Source organism: Perna viridis, chromosome 8 (assembly GCF_037379345.1).
Source record: "Perna viridis isolate PV_CMFRI_1.1 ecotype Kerala chromosome 8, ASM3737934v1, whole genome shotgun sequence".
NCBI classification, from domain to species: domain Eukaryota; kingdom Metazoa; phylum Mollusca; class Bivalvia; order Mytilida; family Mytilidae; genus Perna; species Perna viridis.
Genome location: NC_142452.1, coordinates 6208293 through 6227273, shown reverse-complemented (window position 1 = coordinate 6227273; position 18981 = coordinate 6208293). Strand labels below are relative to the sequence as shown.

Sequence of the window (18981 nt, the reverse complement as noted above, 5' to 3'; positions counted from 1 at the left end):
TTTCACTTATCTAGTAAAACTTTGCAAATACAATTATACACAGCTTAAATACTAATAAAAATAGTTATCAATTCTCTCCGTGCTGTAATTTGCGGAACAGTTCCGGAATAGACACTAACTTCACTTGATATGGAAAACTTTTGGATGTGGCATTACATCTTTTTGTAGCATGATCAGACATGGTCTGATGTTAATGAGAAGAATACTTTGTTGCAAAATTCCAGTTATATTCAGAGTTCGTCAGATGTGGGTCAAGGGCTTTGCAGTTAATTCACTGAACAGGCTTAACTCATTAAGCAGGTACCCCTTTTGTGGCCTTTAATATTTTTATGCTTAATCCCTCATAATCCAACAATTTTTATTCACCCTACCATTTGTTACCAGTACTAAGGAAAAGATATAATGAAGTAGGTCTAACTTGAAATGCTCTTCATGTAAATGTTTTACTTGGGTGGTAGTAGTGGTTCAAATACATGTACACATGATCACGATTTTACAGATACACTCACAATGAAATGTTTGAACATATCTTGAGTTGAACCATTTGTCAGGCTTTTTCACGGGCTTTGCCATTAAGGGACGTGGGTATTTTTACTGGTACATCATTTGACTGTTGGTAATGCACAGCTATATTGTTGTTTTGCTGATATCTTGACCAATATACAAGACTTCCTACAATACACACAGTAATTTTTGCAAATCATTTTCATCATATACAACAAAAAATACAGTTTGTCTTCTAGTTGCAAAAACATATCTGCACTCACTTTCCTGTGGTAAGTTTAATTGCACAAAAAAATCCCAGAGCACTGAAATATAGAATAATTTAACAGGTAAGCTACAACTCAACAAATTAAATATAAATTTCTCCATGCAAACATGGAAGCTTTTTCATGCTAATATAATTCAATTCTATAACCAAAATAAGTTCATGAGATAGAAATAAACGTAATCTTTCCAAATAGCACAATTTTTTTTCTCATCATTTTTATGCTATCCTAAGAAAGAATAATTAATCCAAAGTAAAATGTTCATAGAGGAGGAAAAAATGTTTATGTACAATATTTTAATTAATTATAGAAAATGGCTTTTTCAGATCCAGGAAGATTATTGTTGGAATACTGATATTCCTGTTGCTTCTTTATTTCTTTGGACCAAAGTTTTCTTCAGTGAAAAGACAAGTTAGTCCCCTTGATGGTAATACAATTTGAATTACATAACTGGACACCTTACAAAAATAATTATACTTGGTCTATATGAAAGTTCTGTGGCATACAATTATGAAGCTAGAAAAACAGTATTTATTACACATTGTGAACAAACAAATAGTTTGTTATACTGGCCTAGTTTATGTTTTAGGAATGCAAGATACCAGATTTTTTCTTCAGGTATTTTGCATTTTCTGTTATCAAATACATGTACCCGATACACATATATGTCACTTCCGATGGACAAGAATCAATGTAGAGAGAAAAGACACATCAGATGTTAAATTGTTCAATGGAGTAAAGTTTTGATGTGCATATCTAAAAATCCTTGATTAAATCAGAATAAATATAAAAGTTGACACATTTGTAATGTATTATTTAGTTTATATTCCAAAATTAGCCACTTTAGTAGTTGATTGTTTGTTATTTTGTAGAAGCCCCTTCACTGTGTGTAGACGACCATTTTAGGTTGCTGAAGGGTGAAATAAAAAAATATGATGCTTTTGTAAGCTACCATCCAGACAGAGATGGTGAAAAATATTATCCTGCCTATGTGGGTAAGTGACATGCCATAACTGCTGTAACCTATTACACATCCAATCATGAATATGATTCAAATACACAACAAACTTGGTTATTTGGATGCCTTTATTATTGCTTACTTGGTCCATTCTTATGAAGTACCAAATTTTTACCAAGGTCCAACATACTTACTATGGTCTTTAGTTTACAATGCATGTACATGTAGTAGATTTATTAAAACAACCAAAATTACACATACATAACTAAATGTCAGTAGAGAGAGAACAGATGGCACAATTGATAGGAATGGAATATTACATTCATCTCCTTTGATAAGGCCAAAATAAATTAATATTGTGTTTCCTATTTCACCTCTAAGAATTGGGCAAGGTAGGTACATGTAGGTAAAACATTATATTTTACAAAACATTTAAATTTCTGTTACAGTTTGACAGCTTGTATGCTGCACAGACACAGAAAATCTGGTTGTTTACAATCTCAGTTCATGATACCCTTGTACATAAGCATATTAGCCATATTATCATATGCTTTGCAGATCAATCATCATCTAAATAGTCAACAAAGAAATCATACATGAACGTTACATAAATCAGAATTTTTTTTCCATTGATAACGGAGGTAGTGTAGGGAAACTGGAAACAAACAGTTAATTTGTTTTGGCCTCATTTTGTAGGGATCAGAATTTATATTTCTATTATATTTTTGCCAGTGGCATTTGAAAGTAATATCTGTAAGCAGATTGATTCTTGCCATATTTAATCTGGTTGATAAAGGGCATTCAAGGTTCCATGATGATGTATTGTTCTCAGATCATTGCACTGAATCTCCTCACATGGTGTTAGATAACTAAACATAATTGCAAAAATATTATTTGTTGACTGCTTTATTGTACTGTAACATTTCTTATCCTTTACATGAGCCTATTGTATCATGAGAAATAACAAACAAACATTATAAAACACAAAGTATTGAAATACATGTGTTGTTCTTGTCCTTTCTAAGCAATTTTCACATGTGATAAGATATTGTGTTATATTTCAGGCAATGGGAATGTAGTTACTCTAATGATCATCCTTTATACATTCTTATTGTAGATTCAGATGCAATATTTTATTATACTCTCACCACATGTAAAACATGACAAATATACAATTATAATAACAATAATTAGAATCAAAAGTGCCATTCTACAAAGAATTATATGAGAGACTTTAGAATTATAAGAATATATACATAAATAGTTATAAAATACAGTTATATTTAAGAATATAAAAAGGTATTACTTCTACTTAAAATATGAAAGTATGTCTTGGCAACCATATCATAATTTTCTAAGTTGTTGAATAAAATAATTTTTTCATTATCAGATAAAACATTAAAATTGTCAACACATTTTTAAGGCTTCAGTAAACAGTTTTCAACATAGTTATACGTACAATGGATATGGTAATAATACATGCTTTTTGTCTTCAATTAAGTTACTACTAATAAAAGACACTCTATCATTGACATTTCTATTTTCATATTTACCCATTTCAATCTTCAACATGGCAGCACCACAATGAAATTTTGCAAACACAAATCTATATCTATATGGAATATCTTTCATCAAATAAAGTTATGTTTTATAGTTAATTTTAAACAATTTATAGGCATGTAGCTATTTACCAACATTTTGAGATCAAATTCTATTTTTTCCTAATCTGATTGAAACTTTTCAAAAATACAATTTTCTAATTGTTTAAAATTGTTTTTACTAATTACGTTATTAATATCTGAAAATCTAACCATATCACACTCTTTGAGTTTTGTATCTTCTGAGTACATCTGAGGTATTGGTCGTCTAATGGGTGTTAAATCTTTATAGTACTGTTTAATTCAAACAAACAAACATTATACAGCATGCTGACATATTCCCATGCATGTATTATTAAGTATTGAAATACATGTATTGTACTTGCATGCTTGTGCTTTTCAAGCAATTTTCAAATGTGATAAGATATTGTGTTATATTTCAGGCAATGGGAATGTAGCTACTCTAGTTAATAGTAATAATGGGCTGTATATCAGACTTAACAGAGCTTTGTCGTTAGATTCTAAATATTACCCTCTAGTCACAGTTAACCTTGATGAATTTAGAACTAGTGGTAAGTTATAAAATATGTATTCTTTACATGTGACAATTAGAAAGAGTAATCCAGGGACAAAGACCAGACATGGAAAACAGACATACACAACAAAGAACATAAAGTAACTAAAATCATACATATAAAGTAACAAAAGCAAATGAGCAACTCGGACTCCACTAAAAACTGGGAGCCTGGACCAGGTGCACCGGTAGGATAAGCGTCCTCTGCTTTTCTAGAAACACCCGCCGAGTTGCTCATAAAAAGTCAAGTCCGGGGTAGACAAACAAGGAAAGGAAAACTATGACCTGTTGAATAAATCAGTTTTCATGGTGCAGATGGATACACCATAACGATCCACGAGTTCATGATGACGACCATAAAACTTCTGTAGTGATGACTTCAATCTTGTAACAACATAACCCTGTTCCAGAAGCCTATTTGTTAGAGTTCTAGCGCAATACAAAAAGTCTGCGTAGTTTCGGCAAGCTGTGGCATAATATGATTTGTGATATGAACACTCCATATGTAGGTGCCGAAGGGATGTTGCCACAGATGAAAGGAAAGTTGACAATTCTGAATGAAAAGTCATCACGTTTGTCGACAAAGTGTTAGGTAGAATCACTGTGTCTCATACCAAGTATATCAGAATGACAAAGTGTTGGGTAGCATCATTACGTCTCATACCAAGTATATCAGAATGACAAAGTGTTAGGTAGCATCACTATGTCTCATACCAAGTATATCAGAATGACAAAGTGTTAGGTAGCATCACTATGTCTCATACCAAGTATATCAGAATGACAAAGTGTTAGGTAGCATCACTATGTCTCATACCAAGTATATCAGAATGACAAAGTGTTAGGTAGCATCACTATGTCTCATACCAAGTATATCAGAATGACAAAGTGTTAGGTAGCATCACTATGTCTCATACCAAGTATATCAGAATGACAAAGTGTTGGGTAGCATCATTACGTCTCATACCAAGTATATCAGAATGGCAAAGTGTTAGGTAGCATCACTATGTCTCATACCAAGTATATCAGAATGACAAAGTGTTGGGTAGCATCATTACGTCTCATACCAAGTATATCAGAATGGCAAAGTGTTAGGTAGCATCACTATGTCTCATACCAAGTATATCAGAATGACAAAGTGTTAGGTAGCATCACTATGTCTCATACCAAGTATATCAGAATGACAAAGTGTTAGGTAGCATCACTATGTCTCATACCAAGTATATCAGAATGACAAAGTGTTAGGTAGCATCACTATGTCTCATACCAAGTATATCAGAATGACAAAGTGTTGGGTAGCATCACTATGTCTCATACCAAGTATATCAGAATGGCAAAGTGTTAGGTAGCATCACTCTGTCTCATACCAAGTATATCAGAATGTACTTAATTGTTATTAACACATTACTTTAACTTGTGCATTATCAAGTAATTCATTTTCAAAAAGTTTTCTCCTTTTTCTGGATTGCCAAGTTGTAGCATCATATGCATATTCAATAAATAGTCCAACAATAATTAAGTGTTGTATATTATATATTTCATGCTTGCTGAATAATTCTCTCTGTTCTGCTTTAACAAAAAGATCTTTATTACTGAAATCCATGTAAGAGCTCTAAATGAGTATTATAAACTTGTGATTACTGTACAGACTTAGCAACCATTTTTTGAAGGTGCTAGTGAATTACATGTTTTCCTTAGAATTCTTGCCAGTTCCAATATACAATCACTTTGATGAATAATATGTTTGTTTGTTTTTTTTAACAGAGGCAACTGCATTAAACATTCATCATGGAATAGCAGAGAAAATTCAGTGTTTTGAAGTAGTAAGTTAGAAACAATTTAGTCAGTGCAATATTCAAGTTTTTATGTTTAAATAATTAACTCGTTTCTAAACCCTAAGGTACTTTATATGTAATTGCATGATGCTTTATTATTCTATTTTTGTTGTTGTCTATTTTTATACTGGATTCTTGCTGACAAATCCATTTTTACATCTTTCTTTATAGACTGAATTTGTTTAGATTAATACATAATATTAACAGTTTGGAAGATCTCAAAAGTGTATTTTATATTGATAGGATAAGGGATGGAGAAGCAACTGTGTTACTATAGAAACCAAGATCTATGCCAGCAGAACCAGACCTTCAGTTCTAGTACAGGATATCAAAATCATTAATCCTAGTGTAAGTACTGTCATTTAATAGATCAGATGAAGTAAATGACTGCCCTTTTTATTCGTCTTTCTGTCTGTGTGGTTTGATATGAGGAAGGCATAAGCCTTATGAATGAGGGAAGCATAAAGTATTATGTTCCCTCATAAATGAAGTAGACTTCACATGTCATTTACCACTTTTGCAGTATTGATTTAGGATATTTCCTCCGTTGGAGCTGTTGAAAGATTTTTAAAATATTTGTTATATTATCAGTCAAACAGTTCCTGATTTGGCATAGATAGCAAGGTTTAATTGTAATCTTTTCTAGTGTAAGTAGGATTTTGTCTGGTCTGTAACAAATGTTGCGGAAAGCTAGACTAAGATATTACTTTATCTGTGTCATTGTCCATGTTAAGGTTTTCTTGCTAAATTTTCTGATAAGGTTTGATATGAAACACTTATGCTATATCAATCATATTTGGTTGCATTAGCAACACTTTACCATAATTCTGTATCAATTTTATGCATATGCCCCCGCAGTCACATTTTATTTACTTTCAAAATTTGAAATTTCATGTTAAGATTTTTTGTTGTGGTTTCTGGTTAGGCCAGGTTCATTTGAAACACTTATGCTAGATCAATCATATTAATTATGCAGTTGCATTATCATCATTACTTCACAGTTCCATAACATTTTCATGCATATGCCCCCACAGTCACAGTCTACAGACTTTGAAATAATTTATTACTGAAACTTCAGTATGTCACAATTCCATTTAAGCAAAAATGAACTTAACCTGAGAAATCTGTCCACTTCAGCAGTCTCAAATGGTTGTATTGATATTAGGAATTTTTATTAAGTATAAAATTAGTAACAATGTCATAATCAACTTTTGTAAACAATTTCTGTGGATCATTACAGTATATCCATCAGCACCGTGAAAACTGATTTGTTCAATGTGTCGTAGTTTTCCTTTTCTCTTTCGTCTACCCAGGATATGACTTTTTATGAGCAACTCGATGGGTGTTTCTAGAACAGCAGAGGACACTTACCCTACCAGTGCACCTGGTCCATGCTCCCAGGTCTTAGTAGAGTCCAAGATGCTCATTTACCTTGGTTATTTTCTATGTATTATTGTGGTTATTTTATGTTCTTGTTGTGTGTGTCTGTTTTCCATGTCTGGTCTTTGTCCCTGGATTACATTCTTTTGATTTTTGCTATAATCTTGGTTCCCTTGATTACTCTTCTGTATGCAACAGGTGAGACCTATAATGATAGTTTGTTTGAAAATAATATGATTTTAGAGGTAGCACGCTTTCTGATTGAATTAAAGTTGTGTCCATCATCTCATAGACCAAAGTTTGTAATGTAACTGTGGTGTCAACAACGTTTTAAAATGATTTACTCGTATAAGTTTAATACTCAGATTCAATTATAAGGAATGACTAGTGTATTTTTTTTACCTATTTGAAATAATCTCAATGCTTGTGGTGCACACTTAAAAAAAACCTTCAATGCAGGTTCAGGTGATTAAGGTTATTTCTTCATAGAGCGAAAAAATGTAACAGTCATTCCTTAAATGTCTGAGTAGTTTGGATCAAATAACAAAAACGTCTTTGAAACTTTTGGTAGGTGATGTTTTTACTATATTTCAAACTTAAATAGATAACAATTTCACTCTGATGAAAGTTTCTCCAGTGTTCATTATGGTGAATTTTTAGACAAATTTTCATACATTGAAATGTGATCTTTTCTCTCTTATTATGGTTTATTGATTTATAGCTCTAATATACTATGAGGAACTTGAATGATTGTTTCTATGCAAAAAGGAAGCTCCCTTATGTTTTTTAATGTTTTCCAATTTCAATTTTAGTGTTTTGGGACTCATGGCCCTAAAATAGGGGGTACAAATAAGTCCCTTTCTTTAGTACAGCTGTTTATTTCATCTGAATTTGATAAGGGTGATAAAGTCACATGTATACACAATGTCTGCTGATACGTCATTCAAATGATGGTCAATGAAGCAGAACAAAGAGCAGGAATAAACTGATTATACATGTACATGAATAAAGTTTTAAAAAGGTCAGTTTTTATTAAAGGGCTGTTACATTGAAAGGTATATGGTACCTGGAGAATGCACTATTTTAAGTCAACAACCCATTCCAATCAATATACAAAATGTATTCACGATTTTCTTTTATAAATAATCAACATTTTTTTTTATCACTTAGAAGTTTTCAGCTGTTTGCCGATGTGATGTAAATGTCCAAGAGATATGATGTTTTGTTCACATGTTAGAATGTGGGAGTCAAAATCGAACTTGTTCACTCGAACATATATTTTGTAAAAGACAGAGTATGTGATCAAATAACACAAATTCCAATATTTATCTTTGAATAACTACATGAAAAGGTTTTATTCTCGATCTGAGCATGTAAAAGACTGACACAAACGTCTGCTGAAGTTTGATAAAATGATTGACTGATAAAATTTCCGGACCCTTTGTACAAATGTATGCAAATATCTTTTTTTTAATTATTGAAATGTATGACTAATGTGGCAATTACTCCATAATTTTAAATTTCAAAATCATTTATTTGAAATTGTTCGGTGGTATAAAATATTTTATATTTTAGAAAAGTTCTGTTGTTGTGAATGTAGACCAAGTTCGTCAGACAGGACTTAAAAATAGTGAAACCGGTCAAGGGAGGTAACTATTTTTATGTACCATTATAAAAGGAAATCCACTGGCTGAATAATAGTAAAAACTTGAATGTCATGGTAACATAGACAAAGGCACAAGAACAGGCACTGGAGCTTCACAGTAATATTTAGCGACTTACTCTATGGTTCTAAAAGTCTGTAGTTTTTGTGAAAAAAACTATGACTGATACAACAAGTAATATTTTGGTACCTTGCAGAAGTAAGAAAAAGTCTGTATTGTACAATTTTGTTTCGTTAGAATTTTTCTTAAATTGTGTTATATTTTTATGAGATAATTGTTGTAAAGTGGTGTAAAGGGAATGAACTATTAACTGATACAGCAATATAATGATAAAAGGAGCCAATGATAACACTAATCACATAATGTACAAATATATAATTTCATAGATCTACAACCTTACTTTGAAAATACTTGAGTATCACTCTGTAAAAATCAACAAGTACTCAAGCATGAAATACCTGGCAGTGTTGACATTCCTAGTAATAACTGAAGATGTATTTTCTATAGTTCAAATATGATGTAAAGAACTGCTTGTTGTTTTAGTGTCCCTGATGGTTATGGAGAACAGACAGATTACATATTAACCCAGGGTGTAGTACCTATACCAGACAACTCTGGATATCAGGTTCACTTTGCTGCTGCTACAGTTAAACTGAATCCTACTGTTAATGTTAAAGCAGGGAAGTAAGTACAATACTTAAAAAGTTACTGAGGAATTCTCTGAAGTTTTTTCTTCTTTTTATATACAGTGGCAACAAACTGGGATACCATTTTAATTTAACAACTCCGAAGTTTTTGTGCTGAAAATTTTCAAGGATTCTTAAGTTGGATATCCCTTTGTTATTGGTTCATGGTTCCAAATATTTCCATCAATTTTTAGAATTTTGTGTGGCACAGAATCACAAAAAAACCTTATAAACTATATAAAAATTTTGTCAGAGACCATTATGACCACTTTCCCTCAGAATGTGATTGTCATTATTGTAGAAGAGAAATGTTATTAAGATTAATACAGATTAGCTGAATGTATTAATGCCTTAATGTTAGAGGTTCATTTCCTGCCTGAATTCAGTAAAATTTGAATGTGATAAGTAATCATGTAGAATTTATAATTGCATATATGTAGTGTTATGGTTTTTGCACACGACAAGGCAGAATATACAGAAAATCTTAACAGTTTTATCTGGCATATGTATGGTACATTATGAAATTGTAATTATGTCAGAACATAAACCAAGTAAGCAAAGGTGTCATCATGTTTATTTATAGATCTGTTAGTTTCCATGTGGTTACTGTAGTGAACTATACACAACCTATACCAGTGAAGACTCCAGCTCCTGCAGAACTCTTGTCTAGTGTTAAGAAGGTATAATTATATCAGATCATATTTATACTTATTTGTTTTGTGCAGGGCAATGTTACCATATATATGAAATATTTAGATTTGGTCCATCACATGCATTAATTTTTTTTATTGAAACTCTGCTTAGGTCTCACTAACCACTTCTAACGTTTCCATTACTTTACATGTTAAAAAAGTAATTTTCAAAGTCTCACTGTGAATTCCCAGGACAAATGACATCTTAAAGCTGCATACTGTTGCGAAGCTTGGAAAATAAGGCTTCTAAAATCATTATGCTAATGGTACGATGATAGTAGAAATTCTTCACAAAAAATACTTGAATAAATAAACTGAAAATCCACATTTTTACCTGTTCTGCTAACTGACAGCATGGAGGCATATCACTCACACATGTAAACAATATTCATACACTTTTGTAGTTAATTACATATATGATTTTAAAGCACACATTCTCAGCTTTATTTTGACTACTTTTAATCATAATACACACAAATAATGCACTTACAATGCATATGTCTAGGTTCAGTGTGTTTTTTGGTACTACATAGGGGGATGGCCATTTGACCCGGAAGTGGTTAGTGAGACCTTAATAACTGATTTATGCTCACAGGCCAAATTTGATTTTACATAGTTTTTTTTTAATTATTTGTGTTGAGTTTTGATAATCCCACAAACACAGTTTGTCACACTGTCTGTTTGCAGTCATCTGTCTATACATTTGTAGTCAAATGTTCCAAAATTGCTCAATAAATTTTGATGAATTTTTATTGTATGATTATGTATTACATGTGCACGAAGGAAGATCATTATTATCCACTGGCACCAGACTTTCAGGATTTTATATGATTTAAGTCCACTTCAAATTAAAGGTATTTTCTGTGTGAGCTTACTCACAGTATTCTAATTTGTTTGTTTTTTTGTTTTTTTTTTTTTTTATCAAAGTTCATATTTTGATAAAAAAAAATATAACATGCATGACGATTAAGAAGCCCTTGCATTTGATAAGAAGGATTGTTAAGCTCTATAACTTAATTATTTTTTTTCAGCAATTAGGAGATGTTCTGACAATTAACTATTTGTCCCTTAGAGAGGAACACATTAAGGTTTGGAGAAAAGTAAGTTTTGAATGTCAGCTATTTCTATAAGATCATTTTTTTTCATTTGGTGTTATAAAGCCTAAAGGACTGAGAACAATAAGGGCTATATTTTGCCTCCTATTTTATGAGAAAGAAAAGTTTGAAGGAAATGACAAAAATGTGATACGCAAATTTTCAATGCTAAATTTGTTGTTTTCAAAGGTCTCCACCAATGTGACCCAGCAGTAACTTAATTAATTTGGACTCCTAACAAAGTTGCATTTAGAAATTCTTAACAAAAAGTTTGGGTCAAGTAAACAGAGACACTCAAATTTTGAAATTATGTTCCAAAATGTGCCCAAATTCAGAGACATCATATTTCCAAACATTGAAAGATAATATTCTTATAACTGTGGTAAAACATGCTAAATCATTCGTCTAAAATTCTAAAAAGTAAAAAAAAAGTTCTTCATATCAAATTCCTAATTTCCAGTGATGTAGGGGGCTAAATATTCGCTTATCATTCTTAATCCTTTCAAACCCTTCTGAAGTTTAGGTCTTGTATCCATGTAGAAATAATTTTGAAATAAGGTGCTAAAACAGTTTATATTACTTTGTATTACAAAATGTTGAATGGAATTTCTAAGTGCTTAGTGAAAATAAACCACATGAAATATAACATAGAATGGTTTTCAAAGTTAAGAGCTCTTCCTTTATTGTTTTGGGTTCGTGACATGTTTATAATGAAACATTATGTTTGTTCTTTGAATTATTATTGACAATTTTAATTGGTTCAGCCACATTCTTTCTTTGAATTACAATGAATGTAAAGACTTCAAATCAGACAGTCGTACTAGAAATTGAACTTTCCAATGCCGTAGAAATGTTGAGCAAACCTCAGTTACAGCCTCCTGTAAAATATTTTACTTGCAGTTATGGCAGAGTGGTTTTGGAATAAGTACATCCAAGGCCTTGGGTGCATTGAATGGCGACAAGATTAACTCTACGCTATACTATGTACTGAGTAATATTCCAGCACCGTTACATGAATTGAGTACATCTAAAGAAGATAAGACCAGAATAATGAACACTTTGTATTATCCTGATAGGTGCTATGGTGGCCATACATTATTGTAAGTTTACTCAGAATTTTTTTAAGGAATGACTTATATTTTTTTCAATCTATGAAAAAATAACCTCTATTACATGGTGCAAACTAAAAGTGCACCATGGTCATTGAAGTTATTTCAGAGTATCTTTTCGTGAAAAACACTTAACTCCCACTTTTTGAGCACTCATCCATACTATAAAAATATCTTTGTTAAGACTAATAAGTTATTACCAAGTTTTCTATAGATGGGAAAGTCCTTTAAAAAATAAAAATGAAATATCATCTTTTCAAACTGGAGCATGGCTTAAAGTTGCAGTTTTAAAAACTGTGGATTCATAAGTTTATATTACAGGGATGATTTTGTTCCGCTTTTTAGCGGAATTCCACCATTTCAAATCTGGATTTTACTGTTAAGATTCTTTTTTTACTGTATATTTTACTTCCGATTTTGCCAATTTCTACTTTGTAGACCTCGTGAAATCATCTATGTTATAAGGGGCCCTGGAATCAATTTTTCCTCGAGATTTTCCAGATTGACGCTTTATAATTATTTGAGATATTTCCCATTACAGATTTTACTCTGATACTTATTAATTATTTGAGATATTTCCCATTACAGATTTTACTCTGAAACTTTATGGACTCAAATTAGTACGGAAAGTGATATTGCTGATGTAACATCGACTTGGATGATTACACTAGAGAAAAAAGGATGTAATATTATGGTTAGAGCAGGTAATGATGTGTAATAAATAATGTTCTCTTCATGATGTGAACTTTACCCTGTACAGTGTACCAAAGTCCTACACAAGACTTACTAACATAAAAAATTTATCATGACTTAACACATAGAAAAAATCAGTTCGTTTAATTAAACCAGGATGCCTTTGAGTATCATTATATACATGTATTTTCAGCTGGTAGTATTTCAATATCAGTTATCCTGATTAAGTTGCCATTATATTCTATGGAATTGATATACACAGTATTTTATCATAATACTGTATAATACTATATTTAGCTTTTGTTGTAAGTAAATCAAGCAAGAAAAATACATGATTTGCCAACCAAAAGATTGAATTTTCTCTTTTTTCTCCAGAATAGCAACATGCACTTCATGCACTCAATAATTTCTGAAATACCTGTTCATGTATTGAAATTCATGACTATGTTCTTTCAATATAAAAAGTATTTTTACATCGTTGTTTGGGTAGGAGCTGAAGGAGTACTACAAGCTATACTATTGAGTCTAGGAGGATTACGATTTGATGACAATCACCTGGAGATGTCAATGGAACCCAAAGATCTCCATAGAGACTTGTTATTCCATAGACTGAACTATGGTAACAATACCCATGTAAACATATCTGTGATAGTTCAGAAGGACAATAAGGCTGTTATCTTTGTATCACTCGACAGAAACGATCGACCATACTATGCATGTGATGCTGGGTGTATAGATCCACCAAAAGCCTTAAGGTAAAAATCTGGAGTGTGTTTTCCAATTTTTTTATTTCTGGTCAATAAGATAAGAATTCATCAATGGAAAAAATATTTATACCTTATTCTTTTCATATATTATTTAATAAAAAATATATATATTATTTAATAAATAATTTATGGGGGGTATGGTATGGTATTCTTTTATACATGGACTGGGTCTTTATATTCAGTTATTTTATATCAAGAGTCAGTGAACATGAATTATTTCTATTGTAGTATGACATTAGTGTAATATGTTGTATGTACTTTTAACTATTCATCAATGACATTTTCTTAATATTGTATGTTCTGTAGTGGTATGTTCTTATTAAGCAATACAGAAACACTATGGTTGTAAAATCTTAAGTAACTTGTTACTTTAAAATGTGATACTTCAACTTAAGGAATACTTTCTCATTTGCTCATGATCATTAACATTACTTTTACAACACAGTAAAGAAGTGATCCAGTTTCCAGTGAAGAGGACTGACCCTTTGACCTCTATTCTTTATATAACTGCTGATAAACAACATATGGAGGAACTTAAACATACAATACATGTCAAAGAAATTAAAGAAGGTGAGTCAACAGTGAAATAAAACACTGATCATTAAGCACAAAAAAAAAGACTGAAAATGTTTTGCATTATGTTTCTAAAAAATGCTGCAGAATTCAAGCTGCAAAAAGAAATTAATGGCATTTTACTACCTTAACTTCATTATAGGATTGAACAGCTATTTTCGGTTGTTTAAGCATGTATGAACAGATCTCGTAGCTCCCAAACTGGCCGTTCATGTAACGTTTGGGAGTGGAGAGATCCATTCATACATGCATGAACGACCGAAAATAGCTGTTCAATCCTTATAATTCTATCCGATAGTCAAAGTTACCCTCCGAGAGCCTCAGTTGTTTATATTGATGTACTGTGTGAATGTTTACACTTCAATTGCTCGACATTGAAGGCGGCATGGACAAAGTGATATTTGGAATTGAAAAATACGAGATGTAAACAATTCAACAGGAATATAATTATGAAGGAAATACAACAAGAAAGAACAACAAGGTTTTTTCAAGGGTTCAGTCAAACTCAGTTTCCCCGAGCTGAAAATTACTCTCTGTAAACAAACTTGACCGGTAAAATCAATGTGCATGTAATAAACTATTCTTACGGCTATATTACGCCATTCAGTTCGTTGCCACCCTCTTTCGATCTATACGGCCGTCATATTGGTTTCAAGTTGACTGGCGTTCATGCATGTATGAATGATCTGGCGAAGTTCATGCATGTATAAACTTTCTGGCAACGACATTCTCGACCAATCAAAAATGGCTGTAAGCATAAAGAATCTCATGATTAGAATTAGAATTTTTTTATTTTTTATAATATGCAATACATATATGTGATTGAAAGTTATTCATATTAATTTTACTCATAGACAGATCATTTAATAAAAGTAAAAGATGTGTATTTCACCTTATACTAGTCACTGTAGAGAGTCTTGTCAGAATTATTGTAGAAATATTTTACCCAAATCTCTAGTAAAGTCTTTTACAATTTCTCATGTTTGAAGAATCCTATGGGTTTTTATTGGAAGGGATTGTTTGCAGCATTAAAGTTGGTATTAAATGCTACAATGTTAAGACCTTTATGGTTGACTTCAGATTATTTTTTTTTCATTTTGAAGGTTTTACAAGTTATTTTTTGTATGTTTGCAGCTCCAGCCCATGAACATCATGTTATAGCACTACACAAACATGGCCACCATTTTGGAGGACTACCTACCATATTCTGGGTTTCAATAGCCGTCCTTATTTCAATATTCCATTTGTTTTTGTTTAAACTTATTTACAATGAATACTGCCAGGGACAGGAACGATATGGACGGACTAGATACAGCATATGATTGGTACTTAGTGTTACAACTTTTTACATGTATTGGTATTGATCTGTTGAGGTCACATTCCTATGGATATATGTTAATGATCTATGTAATCTTATCACTATGGTTACTGTTTACATGCAGTCATTTGATCTTTATTCTAATGGCAGCTTTGGTGTTTTATCCTGTATGTATCAATGAATGTTAGAATGAGGTAAAGTTGTGAATTGTTTTGTCATGTGATGATAAAAAAAATTACATATGTTGAATGTGCAAGTAGATAGAGCCATGGCGTTGTGAAGTGATGTGTTATAGAATTCCATGTACTATATGCTCTACCTGATAAAAAATTAAATAAACCAATAATTTATGTATTGTATAATGAGAAACTTGTTGAATAAGGTATTTACATATGTTCAGGTTGGTATTCCTCAACACTTTTCTGTTTCACTTATTAATTGTCTTGCTAGCAAAGTTTCTACATGATGTAGTGCTGCCATCTATCCATCCATGCCTATTACCCCCCCTTGCTAATACTTTATTTGGAATCAAACTCTCGGTTGGATTTTTACTAAACGTGTACACTAACTTGTCAATAGTCAATGTCATAGGTCAAGGTGACAATGTTTACAGGTTTGTTTCTTTTGTTTTTATTTAAACCAATCTTTTAATGACTTGTACCTCTATGTTATAATTTGAATCATAGTAATATTGGTTTTGTCACATCTTTATTATTCTTCGTTGTATGGGCACATTTTACCCCTAGTCCAATAAAAAATAGTCAAGGCAATAATAAACAAAAAAACAACAAAAGAAAGAAAAGAGTCAAAATTAACGTTTGCTTATTAAGCCCTACTGATAGGTTCCTAACCTTACAAAACTATGTAAGGTATAAAGATGCATTGCATTACATTAATGCACTCCAGGGGCATAAGTGCTCACATAAAACTGGACTTTTTGTCCCCAGATGGCCCAACTTACCATGACCTTGTGATAATTATGGTATATTTTGAAAACCAATAAAATAATAAATATCCTTATATATAGTTACAGTTGATGTAGAATATATTATGACAAAGTGAGTTTTGCACCTTGGAGATCTTTATGAGGTGTCTGTTTACAATTGTGATAGAATTGTATGTGTTTTAAATGTTATTTTTTTAAATAATTAAAATTGCTTCACTGAAGTGTGTGTTATACTTTATATATCATGATTACTGAAAATTCAGAAGTTTTGTTGCTGGCTTGTAATCAAACATTTGTTTTTTAGATTTTTCACCATTATGGATTGACTATTTTTCACAATATCCCAAAAATATAATTGCATTTACATCAAATCTTTGAAGTGGAGGCAATGATTTCTGAATTTTTGGTATTACAGTTATGATTGTAAAATTAATTTTATTCGGATTAGTGCTACAAATTAATATGTCAAGTTGGAGCGCAAGAGTTGAGTGAACTGTGTGATTATTATTTGTTACCTAGATATGTACCGTTAAATTCCATGTTTCTGTCTTCTCACCAAAATAATGGTGAATTTGATGCTGAAAATGTTCTATTTAACGTTCCAATAATTGGTAAAATTGGAAAGAAACAGGATATTCCTAGCCTTCATTAACTTCAAAGATTTTATGCAGACATTTGCAGCATGTTCTTGATTTAGAATTATATGTAACTGTACATTGCTGAAACTATAAACAGAAGTTGTTCTAAAAAGTTTGTTGTCATACATTTATGTTTGAAGGAGTTGATATAATTTATTTATTGATATGCATTGTGGGAAAATTCTTATATATTTGTTATTAAAGGATAAAAACCTTTTGTTGTATTATTGTTGAGTTTGAGATATATGTGATATTCACAAAACTATGTGACAAGCTTGTATTAGCTCCTTGCCAGAAAGACCATGTGAGCTATTGTCATTACTTGGCATCTGTCGTCATCGTCTTCGTTAACAAGAAATTAAAAACTTTTTTCCTCTGACACTACTGGACCAATTAAAACTAAACTTACTGTGAATGTTCTTTTGAGTATTCTACCTGCTGTGTTGTGGGGATTTTTGGTCAGTCGAAAATATTGGCCGACATTACTAAAATAGGAACATAGAGGTCAGATAGCAGTTTTTTTGCATATATCTCCAAAACCACTTGGTTTAGCCAAATTCTGACAGGAGTTAAAGAGTTCAGTAAGATGAGATCTACCTGTGGTCAAATTTTCGTGTAAATCTTGTTAAGTCATGTAAAGATAGGGGTAAGAAGGCATTTTTTTGCATATATTTCTTAAACTGTTAGGTTCAGCCAAATTCTGATGAGTAAAATTTATCGCCCTTTTACAATGTTTTTTTTTAATGCTATTTCTCAAAAATGTTCTTTTAAGAAACTACTGAACAGAATTTAATGAAAGTTGATATAATTATTTCAAAGGTATGAGCACTAGAAATTTTTATCCAAGAAAAAACAGTCGCTTTAATGAAATTTAGAATGTGGCTTTTCAAGCCAGGTGAAAAATCCAGGCTCTTTAGAGCCTCTGGTTGCTTATAAGAATTGCTCCACCCAAGAATTGGGAAATGTCAACAGCAAGTAATATATACATATATGTCTAATGTGCACAAAACAAAATTAGCTATGAATCCTCAAGTAGACTTACAATAATGAAAGTATCAGTATTTTTTCCTCAGAATGAGATAATAGATACTGAAGTCATTAACTGGGTTAAACAAGGCTAAGTTAAGATTCACTTCCAACATACTTGTGCATGCTCATGATAATTTATTAAGTGTGGATGCATTATGGTATAATGGTATGTTGCTGTTGCAGGCATTGTCGTTGTCCAGCATATTGAGACAATTTGATTTCCGGACATTAACTTGTCTTAAGGTGTATGGATCTCTATGAAATTGCACCACAATGTACCATTCTACAAAAGAAAGCCCTGGGTTTTTTGGTAATACTTTGAACTGTAAAATAAGGGTCAGAACATGGCCAGACACAAGCATTTTCCTTATGTCTTGTCAGTAAATTTAAAAAAAGAATGAATCACAGCTTGCTACCTGAAAAGGAAGACTGAATTTAATTTTTGGAATTGTTTGAAAGAATTTGGAATAAGGTGCCATTGAAGGAAAAAAAACAAGGATTTTATTGGTTTTGGAGCAACAACTGGAGTAAAAGTAGTTGGATATCTTTAAAATCTTGTACAGTTTGAATGTTGTGCCCGAACTGTTCAGGATACGACTTCTGCGGTTATATAAAGCTGTGCCATGTAAAGCATTTTATTTTCAGTTGCAATGGCTAAAT

General features: G+C 31.7%; 1 protein-coding gene across 1 annotated transcript; it reads left to right on the top strand.

Annotated features, from left to right (window-relative positions):
* The first annotated feature begins 94 nt into the window (after nt 1-94).
* LOC148609098 (uncharacterized protein KIAA2013 homolog) lies at nt 95-17509 on the top strand. The gene is made up of 15 exons (XM_088540627.1): nt 95-300; nt 1097-1197; nt 1643-1765; nt 3770-3898; nt 5662-5720; nt 5976-6080; nt 8688-8761; nt 9320-9460; nt 10046-10142; nt 11186-11254; nt 12149-12348; nt 12946-13061; nt 13541-13805; nt 14263-14387; nt 15525-17509. Exons 1-15 carry the CDS (start codon nt 170-172, stop codon nt 15710-15712), a joined length of 1923 nt encoding a protein of 640 aa, XP_088396753.1. The 5' UTR covers nt 95-169; the 3' UTR covers nt 15713-17509.
* The last annotated feature ends 1472 nt before the right edge of the window (nt 17510-18981 follow it).